This window comes from Sinocyclocheilus rhinocerous, unplaced genomic scaffold (genome assembly GCF_001515625.1).
Source record: "Sinocyclocheilus rhinocerous isolate Xijiao unplaced genomic scaffold, SAMN03320098_v1.1 scaffold809, whole genome shotgun sequence".
Lineage (NCBI taxonomy): Eukaryota > Metazoa > Chordata > Actinopteri > Cypriniformes > Cyprinidae > Sinocyclocheilus > Sinocyclocheilus rhinocerous.
The window spans coordinates 1,000,825-1,011,653 of NW_015652299.1; the positions used below are offsets into that span (position 1 = coordinate 1,000,825).

The 10,829-nt window shown below is 34.8% G+C and overlaps 1 protein-coding gene across 1 annotated transcript; it reads left to right on the forward strand.

Annotated features, from left to right (window-relative positions):
• Positions 1-1,617: 1,617 nt before the first annotated feature.
• Positions 1,618-10,449, forward strand: LOC107714540 (alpha-soluble NSF attachment protein). Its single transcript, XM_016520407.1, has 11 exons — positions 1,618-1,813; positions 3,619-3,698; positions 3,913-4,029; positions 4,406-4,452; positions 7,018-7,095; positions 7,200-7,255; positions 7,613-7,697; positions 8,134-8,238; positions 8,346-8,414; positions 9,317-9,367; positions 9,566-10,449. Exons 1-11 carry the CDS (start codon positions 1,716-1,718, stop codon positions 9,665-9,667), a joined length of 888 nt encoding a protein of 295 aa, XP_016375893.1. The 5' UTR covers positions 1,618-1,715; the 3' UTR covers positions 9,668-10,449.
• Positions 10,450-10,829: the final 380 nt, after the last annotated feature.

Consider the following 10,829-nt stretch of genomic DNA (forward strand, 5'->3'; position numbering starts at 1 on the left):
TGTAACACTCTAAAGAGAAAGGAAAAAATGAAATCGCATCATATGACCCCTTTAAATACTAAAAGCGTCAGTAGGTGGCGGTAAGTAACTGTCTTAATGCGTGAGTCATCGAGTCATTCGTTCATTCAGTAGCGAAGCAAGTTACTGTATTTATGAATGAATCATTGAATCATGACTTTCACGAACGATTCGTTCAAAGCCACAGATTCGTTTACGAAACACCGCAAAACTCAGCATTTTGTTCGCGTACCCACCTCTGTCGCCTCACGTACCCCAGTTTGGGAACCACAGTTCAACATTAAATATTTAGCTAACAATAGTCTGAAGTTACCTAGCAACCGTGTATGTTAATGTTAGCTCAGTCAACGTTAGGCTAACATCAACAGGTGTAACAGTTAGACAGAAAATATGATTATCCTGACCTGAGCTAATTTACTGAATCAACCAACTCACATCTCCTTTCTTTCTTTTCATCCATGATGACATTAAAGTCATCTGTTGCCGCTTCTGGCGTTTCTCATCGCTGACTGCCGCAACCGAGCTATGGTTAGAATGTGCACGCGACGTTTCTGGACGCGTCCGCACGCGTCTGTGTCCTGCTCGGTCCTGCTCCTCCGTGGCGATGACAGTGGAAAGAACTGCTGCGATCCATCTTTATGGTCGGTTCTGTCAGCGTCAGGCTGTAGCAAAGGATGAGTTGAGGCAGGATCTAAATGTAGCAGTCAACTTAATAAACAATGAATCAGAATAATAAACTCTCAGGAGATCAAGATAATGCTCAGGCAAAACACAACCACTATAAACCAATGAGAACAGACAACCAAGAACACAAACTGAGGGAACTAATGAGTCACAATGGAAACAAATTTGAACATGACTGGAAACCATTACAACTAAAAATGAACAAGAACCCAGGCAAACAGGAAGAGGGAAAATAATTAAAACGGAACCAAAACTAAACAAACAGTTACAACAATTAAAACTACAACGCTTTGGTCATAAAACTAAGCATATTACTATCATTATTGTGAGGTATAGTGTGACAACTGATATTTACATCCATTTATATCATTATATTATATTTACTCTATAAAATCTTCTATATACACTCCTATATAATTTACATTACAAGTTATCAGTTTCACCTTAACTCTTGTCTAATAAATAACAACTGCACCAAATTTACCTGCAATAAAATGGAGAAACCTCCATATTCTCACTGTTATACTATATGAGCCATAAAAGCCTGATGTATAAAATACAAAACATAAAATGCATATGCAAACTTTAAAATAATAATAATAAATATTTTGTTTGAAGATTTGACCTATTTAATTTCAGATTTTTCTGACTATTATTTTATATGTCAGGCTTTTACTGTAACTTTTAGTGCTCAGAACTCATTGGATAAAAATGATAAACAAGTTGTTTTGGATAAAAGTCAAATGAATAGATAAAATGAAGTTAATATTTGATCAGTGTATTTCAAAAGTATATATGCTGTTTTTATACAATATATATCTATATGATACTATTTTTATAGTAATTGCTGGTTCTTGTTTTTCTTTAAATATGTTTTTATTTTTGGACAAGCTCAACTCCACTTTTATTTTGAAATGAGGCAGCAGACGGACATGTTGGAAGTTTCCGCTGAGATGTGTTGATGTGGCTGGATTCCAGAGTCTGCTGCTAAAGTTAAACTGTAAACAATATTCATGGATAACTCCGGGAAAGAAAAAGAGGCCATGGCTCTCATGGCTGAAGCCGAGAAGAAAGTGAAATCCTCGCAGTCGTTCTTTGGCTCTCTGTTTGGGTATGTTTTGTAACTTTTAACAGACTGCTGACAAGCCAACCCGGGTAAACAGATAGTTAGCATGCTAACGTTAGTCAGTTAGCTGTCAAAAGCGAACTTCATAAAAGTGATTATCAGAGTGAAAAAAAGGGTCTAAAAACAATTTCTCCTGCCAAATGAGATTGTTTGGATGTGGAGATTGAAACCACATTTAATTTTAAATGTCTGTAAGTTTACAGTCAGAGAAACGAATAATTGTAATAAACCTAAATATTGTCATCACACATATCGTGTCTGTACACATCTATATTGTTAAGGTTGAGATCTAGTCGTGTGATCTGGCGTAATGCTTCCATAAAGCTGATGATGAAATAGTCAGGCGATGAGAGTGAAATGTAAGCTGTAGGCTTTAGCTAGGAGTCAGCTGACACTGGACATGACAAACATTAACACGTTAACCTGCGTGTTCTGCTTGGACTCTAGAAACCCCAAACCTGTAATAGCTGAAAAACATAGTCAATATTCATTATATGGTAAACAAATTGAATGTATATAGGTTTCCAAACATCAAAACAATAAAAGTTCAGTAGCTTTCATTTCCCCCCCCTGTATGAATGTGTCCTGTTATTTATTTATTTATTTCTGAGCAATATGTAGCAATAAATAATGACTATCATACATTTTTACCATGATTTACAGAAGACACACACTAAGTATAGTCCATATACAAAAAAATAAAAAATATTGTCAGGCATATATAGAACAAGAATCAGTAGATGACATTAAAAGACTGTGTTTAAGGATCATGGTGCAGCCCCCCAAAGCTAAATTGTAATTTGAAATCTTTAACAACATTTGCCACTATCCTTCAAACCACTAGGATTTACCCAATTGTCAGCAATAAGTTTTTAATCATTTAAAATATAATAACATTTTGTATGATCACTTTTTGTTCCATATATTTTAATAAGTACAGGTTAGAATAAGTATATTGTTTCATTTTTACATAAATATATCAGTTACAGTCATATCTGTTTCACAGTCACACAATCACAATATGTTTCTTAATTTCAGTCAATATGATATAATTCTGATATTGATATCATATGAACAATATTAAAAAAAGCCTCAGAAAAACTGCCAAGAACGCCCCCACAATGGATGTCTGTACCTACAAACTTATGAAAAATGAATTTGCCAAGTCTAGGAAACCTCCTCCTGTAAAACTATATATTATTTTAGAAATAAAAGCGGTAGGCTGATTATTCATACAGTTTGAAACAAAAGTGCTTCAGCCAGGATAAAGAATAGGAAAAGTGCTCAGAGTTGCTGGAGAAAACAGAAAAAAGAGTGAGCAACAACAAAAACATGTTGCTGGAGACGGGCTTATTGAAAATGCAAATTCATTCTCTGTTTCTATGGTAACGGCTGCACACAAAGCAGTGCTCCGCTCATAAACGCTACTTTATCAGATAAAATGCCATCCATTGCCACTTTTCTGAATATTTCTGAAAATTATATCGCAATATATATTGATATTGAATTATTGTCCAGCCCTAGGTCAATGAGGATGGGACATTATTTCAGCCATATTTTCACATTATATTTTCACAAAAGGTTTTTGAAACATTAAAGTAGACACTTTACATGCATTTAATGTATGTATATAAAATCACTTTTCTAAATTTCATTTGATGCAGACACCAAAATGGGACTTCTTGTCTTTGATCTATATATATGGACACTTTTTGTAAGTGTTAGGGAACGTGATTAGGTTAGAAATCATCATTATATTTTGTATTTATTATTATCATATATTTTAATAGGGGCTCTTCAAAGATGGAGGATGCTTGTGACTTGTATGGAAGGGCAGCAAACATGTTCAAGATGGCCAAGAACTGGAGTGGTAAAGACATACACTCAGCTTAAATCAATATACAAATCTACTTGTTATTTTGTCCTCTTATTTTAAATGTGTGAATGGAACACAAATTCACTTAATTTCTAAATGAGAAAGATTTTTTTAGTTGAGGCTTGCAGGCTATGCATGTCTGTTGCACATTATATTTTTATTGTAATATTTATCGTAATATTTGCATTTTGTTGTATGTGTTTGTTAGCTTCAGGAAACGCTTTCTCCCAGGCGGCTCTCCTATACCTGCAGATGCAGAGTAAACATGACGCAGCCACAAACTTCGTTGATGCTGGCAATGCCTTTAAAAAATCAGACCCTCAAGGTATTCATCCGAATTTCACATTATATTATTTTATATACATTTATATATTATACTTATAATATTACAAAAGATGTCCATTTCAAATAAATGCTGTTCTTTTGAATTTTCTTCCTGAAAAAATATCATGATTTGGTCACTCGTTTGAAAATGTGTTGTAAATTAGGTGGAAAATTTTCTCCTGTGCATATAAATACAAATATTCCACACAGTTATTAGTAAATGAGACCCATTGCTTTTTATGCACCAAAAAAACCCGAATATTTATTTAAATATTCTAAAAAAAAAATTTCATTTTACTTTGGTGTTAAAAATTATCTGTTTATATGCAGTTCATTGAAAATGGTTAAGGTTCAGTTGTCTGTCATTATCTCCACAGAGGCCATAAACTGCTTGAACAGGGCCATTGAGATCTATACAGACATGGTAAGAGTCATTCTTACATCTGTGGGGGCTATAGACGGTGTTTTAAATAAAAGTAGAGCTGCTTTTGTGGTACAGAATCATTTTGACACTTTTCATCTGTTTATCTTTTTGCGGCGGAAACTTGTTTTGGAAATAGTTCAGCATATCCAAAGCAATTGTTAAAATTGAAAAATTATTTGATGCACCACTGGAGGGCACTCTAACACAATGCATGTGGTTTAGTGTGCACTAACCAGGGGCTGTATTCACAAAAAAATCTTAAGTCTAAAAGTTGCTCTTAATGCGGAAATTTAGGAGCAACTCATAAAAATAAGGGACGTTTCGCTCCTAATTTTAGGACTTTTAGGATTTTTTTTTTTTTTCAAGAGTAATAATTCCCAAAGATGTAAGTAGCTCCTAAACCTAGGACAGCTGAGAAGTCCTCCTAAGGATTTCTAAATCTCAATTTACTATCTACGTTTCAACCAAATACATTTATTGGACTATTACAATGACATCAAGGTATCACCTGAATCGTGAAAGTGTTTTCTTAGTTTTAAACTTATTTAGTCTAGTTGACCTTCCTTTGTCTTTTCTTTGGTGCTTCTGTATTACCCATCGCTATATGCTTAGAGACTTTTTGAAATATTGTTAAAATACGTCCACAAATTAGTAGTAATTAGTAAGACAAACTGAATAGAATTTGCCATGGGTATGTAACCCATTCTTGATTCTGTTCTATTTAGCTTTTTTTTTTTTCCAAGAGTAATAATTCACAAAGCTGTAAGTAGCTCCTAAACCTAGGACAGCTGAGAAGTCCTCCTAAGGATTTCTAAATCTCAATTTACTATCTACGTTTCAACCAAATACATTTATTGGACTATTACAATGACATCAAGGTATCACCTGAATCGTGAAAGTGTTTTCTTAGTTTTAAACTTATTTAGTCTAGTTGACCTTCCTTTGTCTTTTCTTTGGTGCTTCTGTATTACCCATCGCTATATGCTTAGAGACTTTTTGAAATATTGTTAAAATACGTCCACAAATTAGTAGTAATTAGTAAGACAAACTGAATAGAATTTGCCATGGGTATGTAACCCATTCTTGATTCTGTTCTATTTAGCTTAAAACACACACAGTCCTCAGTCCGTTCAACGTGGGGCCCCTCAAGCACGGGGCCCGGTGCGGCTGCACCAGTTGCACCCCCCCTAAGGACGGCCCTGGTCTCTTCTTATAAATTCAAAGATGTGGAGTCGGACAGCAGTTTATTACCACACGATAGTGTTTGTCAAAAAACAGTAGGTAATTCGACCAGGAATTTTTTTTTACCCAAATGGTGGGAGAAAAACACTGACATTCTGGATTCAGACAGCAATAAAATCACCAATTAACCTCTGTAAATGTTGAAAATACCTAACGTACCCATGAGAAACAATTACTGTTCGAATACGGCTATAGAAATATACAGAGCTATCGCAAAAATGGACGTTCAAATACAAAATTCTCAAGATGGTTTTTGTGCTTGTTTCTGTGGAAGTTTCCATGTATGTGATTCAGCTTTAATTGTTCAGGTCAATCATATATTCGTGTGGGATAACAATCAATCTGAATGAGGAAAGCGATAACTTCATAATATTCTTTCGATGGTTAAGTGGATTACCGTGACCGGGACAGCGCTGCAATGCTTTAATCCCTTTGAAGTGAGTTCTGCATGTCACTGTTGTTCAAAGTTAAAATAATTTCCTTGTTTACAAACCTTACTTCATATTAGAATGAGTCAGCGTTTTTTAACGATTGGTCTACTAATTCGCTTTTAAAGTCATTCCCTTGCCGCCACAACCTTTACTGAAGTTGCTGATACATTTTATGTTACTAATATTTAAAGTTGACATCATTGCATACCTTGCACGTGCTTCACTTTATTTTTGCCATTTTGTTTTATTAGTATATTTTTATTTATCTATTTATCTTTTTTAGAATTTGAAAGATAAGATATTGTTTGATAAGTGACATCTCTGATATGAAGTCCTTGAAAACCAAAAAAGTAGTGCTCGAAAAGTCCTTGAAAGTCCTGAAATTTTATTTTACAGTATCTGTATGAACCCTGTAACTAGTCACTCCCTGAGCTATGTTGAAAGACGTTATGTTATGTATGTATGTATGTATGTATTTGTTGTTGTTGTTTTTTTTTTGAAAAGGCCAAGTTAGTTCAGGACAGGTTGTAAAATACCATGTGGTGCGACCCCCAAAAACGTGTTATTTATGAATTGGTAATTCATGATACTTGTAAAACCTTGAAAAACGGATTATTAATATTTCATTATTATTTTGTGTTTATAAAAGTTTTTTTAAATATGAAAATATTTTGCTTCCAGAAAATGTTTTATCTGCTATTTTGGATGGCTTTCAATGGAGGAAAACAGGCAGTGGTGTTTTTCAGCTAAAACTAACCAGCTGAACTTGTAAAAGAAATTGAAGCTGTTTTTCACCAGTCAATCGTGTAGCAGTGATTTTATCTTAGCTATGCATTTAGTCATGCCTAGATTGCAGTGTAATGCTGCTTGTTTTGTGTGTCTCATCTTGTAGGGTCGATTTACAATCGCAGCGAAACACCACGTCACCATTGCTGAAATTTATGAGACCGAACTGGTTGACATTGACAAGGTCAGATTTCTTTTGTCACATTGATTGATTATTTTCTTTATATCATTTTTATTCCAAATCTGAAAGTAAAATTTATTCAAAGTACTTTATAACCTTTTCCTTAGGCCATAGCTCACTATGAACAGGCAGCAGACTATTATAAAGGCGAGGAGTCCACAAGGTACGATGGTTTTAAAGCTGTTTTTACTCCTAGTTCTCAAGACTTATCAATCCTAAATGATGATACAGAAATGACCAGTAGAAATGGGGTTACCTATAAAATCAGGTCTTCTCCAGTGAATGGTTTTGATTAAAATATCAGTACGTAATGCATAGCAAGCAGGTTTGCTTAAGGCAAAGACCTTTACCTCCGTCTCACATTTACCGTACCATATTGAGATATACCGCCTTGCAGGCAGCATATGACACATGACCCTATTATTCATCATCACATGATCTTTTATGGGGAATTTCTTTCCGTAATCGTAACCGAGTCATGATCTGGAAATGTTTCTAATCTGTTCATTCTTCTCTGAAGCTCAGCCAACAAATGCCTGCTCAAAGTTGCCACCTATGCAGCTCAACTGGAGCAGTACCCTAAAGCCATTGATATCTATGAACAGGTAAACAAAACTATGTCAGTCTGGTTTCAGTACACCAGACTGACGACCATATGAAGGTAGTCAATTTTTAAACAGAAATATTTTGCCTCCATGTGTAGCAAACATTGATTTGGATATGTGAATAAAGGTAGCTGTTAAGAGTGAACATACACTTTTGTTGCATATGGAAAGATGCAGATTTTTATCAAGGCAATCTGCTATTTTTTTAATGAATTTCAATAGATGAAAAGGCTGAACTCGTGAAAGAAATAAAAGCTTAAATATAATCTTTACCTATCAGGCATTTTCTCTGTCGGGTCAAATATCAGTCACTATCAGTCAGTGCAGTCACTTGAACTCCAAACTCAGCCTGAAACAAGAAGTTGCATATAACTTTTTATTTATTTATTTTCGCACATGAAAAGATTTTGTTAAGTTGTGTTGTTTGGGTTTTCAGGTTGCAACACATGCAATGGACAGTGCTCTGTTGAAATACAGTGCAAAGGACTATTTCTTTAAGGCAGCTCTCTGCCACTTCTGTGTGGACATGCTGAATGCTAAGGTATGACACATGCCACCAGAAACACATCTTTAAACAAGCTGATGGAAAACAGCAGTGTCGTTTGCAGTTCCCTTTCATATTCTTTGTCCTTGATGCCTCCCTTGTAGCTTGCCGTCCAGAAGTATGAGGAAATGTTTCCAGCCTTTTCAGATTCACGTGAATGCAAATTGGTGAAGGTAAGGCTGGATCTCAGCACAAAATGACCACAGCAACAACAAAAAAAAACAACATTAAATGTGTTCTAAATTTTGAAAATGTAATTGCTTATACTTAGGATTTGTACAAACCCCAAGTTTTTTATTTAAAGGGGTCTTATTATGCTCTTTTACAACGTCTTGATTTTGTTTTGGGGGTGTACTAGAACAGACTCTCATACTAGATTGTTCGAAAAACATTATTTTTCACATATTTTACATTATTACAACACCTCTCTCCCCAGTCTGGCATGAACGGCTCAAATAGTTCCTGTATCAAATGAAGGCCCGCATAATAGGACCCCTTTAAATAACCAATGTAATAGATTTTTGTTAATTTATTCTTTATTTATTTACTAATTAATTTATTCTTATTTATGAATTTGTTAGTTCATTCATTTTTTCTTATGTTTTTATTTATTTATTTATTTTTAAAGTATTCCATACAACTTTATGGCTGATCAAAGGTTTTTATAATCATGTAAAGTATTATTTTTACAGTAGTAATTTTTGATCCGAGTCATTGAGGGTGCTGTATTTTTAGCTTGTAAAAACATGCTATTTTCCACAATCTTGAGGTGATTCATAAATTGACAGAGCAAACCAGTTTTGTATAATTTGCTCTGAAGGCATGCTTCTACATTGGCTTGTTGTAATTTTGAATTCAGTGATATGAAAGTGCAAAGATATTACCTACTGAGAGAGTTTATTCTCATTTGTCTAAAATAATCATGCCAGTAAAGTGAAAGAATTGTGAATAAACCATTCTGTCATTCTGTCTGTGGAGTGTGTTGGGTAACAGCAAAACACTGTGGTTCTGACCGAAGGATGATGGATGAATTATGTGCTTAAAATGTTCTCTTTTTTTTTTCTTTTTTTAACAGAAACTTTTAGATGCCTTTGAGGAACAGAACTTGGATGCATATACTGATGCTGTAAGACAAGCACTTGCTTATAAAACCTCTTAAACAATTTTCAGGTCACTAGAAGCATAGTTTCACCATAGCTTCCTAGTTTCACTAAAACGAGTTAAGCTAGTCCACATGACATGCCTATCAGTGGCTGTCACATCAATTCATAGGCACAATAGCAGGGCTCTTCATCATTTTCATGGTTCTTTCTCTATCTTTCAGGTAAAGGAGTATGACACCATCTCACGACTGGATCAGTGGCTCACCACCATGCTGCTTCGTATCAAGAAATCCTTACAAGATGATGAAAGTGACCTTCGCTAAGATCCTCTTCCTCCCCTCTGCCCCTTTGCCACTTGCTCTGCCTTGTGCCTTTAACACCGTGACTGCAGTATGATGGTCAACTATCGCCATCTCGCTCTCTTTTACCACCAACTCAACTCTCAGTGCCTTAACGTCCTTGCTTTACCTCTCTCTCTCTCTACGACACGGCCGTACCGCCACACCTCAGAGAACACTAAAGAAAGGAAGGCTGGTTGTTTAAATGGGATTTGAGAGAGTGTCGCTTGAGAGCTGAAACCAGCTACAGTAATATTATGGGGTGCTGTGCACACCAAGCTTCAGAAATGCCTCGTGCTCGGGCTGACAGAGCACCCATATTACTGAGCTCAAAAAGCCTTTGTTCATTCTGTTCAATTCTTTAGTAGTGGCATATGTATTTTTATTCTTATCGGATATACCATACCTTGTATCTCTGCCTATTTTTTGCTTGCTGATTCCTGTGTAGACTAATCTTGAAAAATGATTTGAAATGCTCTACCAGTTGTTTTTTTTTGTTGTTTTTTTACATCTGGAGAAGAAAAAGAGTAAAAGAAGGACTGATTCAACCTATACAGTGTGATTTTTATTGATTCCCCAAAAAGGGAGAAACAAGGGCTGGCCTGTTGCCATCTTTCTTGCAATAGGTTAAAAAAAAAGTTATTTATTGGTAATTATATATTACAGTTAGTCTTGCTATGAAATCATTGTTCTCTTAACAAAGCTAACAAAACTGAAGTTAGGCTTTTTCGAAATAAACAACGAAAGTTTATTTCTTGGTTAAATAAAGGACTAAAACCAAACCCTATATTGATTAGAGCTTTACAAGTCACTGTAATAGAGTTAGTGCCAGAATATAAATATCTTGGTTTTATATTTGATTCATCTTAATCTTTTAAATCTCATGTAAATCAATTCCAGTCTAAAAACAAGTTAAAGCTGGGGTTGAAATACTTTACATTTAGTCATTTAGCAGACGTTTTTATCCAAAGCGACTTACAAATGAGGACAGTGGAAGCAATCAAAATCAACAAAAGAGCAATGATATACAAGTGCTATAACAAGTCTCAGTTAGCTTAACGCAGTACACGTAGCAAGTTTTTTTTTTAAATAATATAATAAATAAAAAGAAAACAGATAGAATAGAAAAAGAATAGAGCAAGCTAGC

Excerpts from the sequence above, each read along its gene's own strand:
- LOC107714540 (XM_016520407.1), top strand. The coding sequence starts at position 1,716 with ATGGATAACTCCGGGAAAGAAAAAGAGGCCATGGCTCTCATGGCTGAA. Across the intron at positions 4,030-4,405 it reads TAAAAAATCAGACCCTCAAG|AGGCCATAAACTGCTTGAAC; the intron begins GTATTCATCCGA and ends TTATCTCCACAG. Across the intron at positions 7,256-7,612 it reads AAAGGCGAGGAGTCCACAAG|CTCAGCCAACAAATGCCTGC; the intron begins GTACGATGGTTT and ends TCTTCTCTGAAG.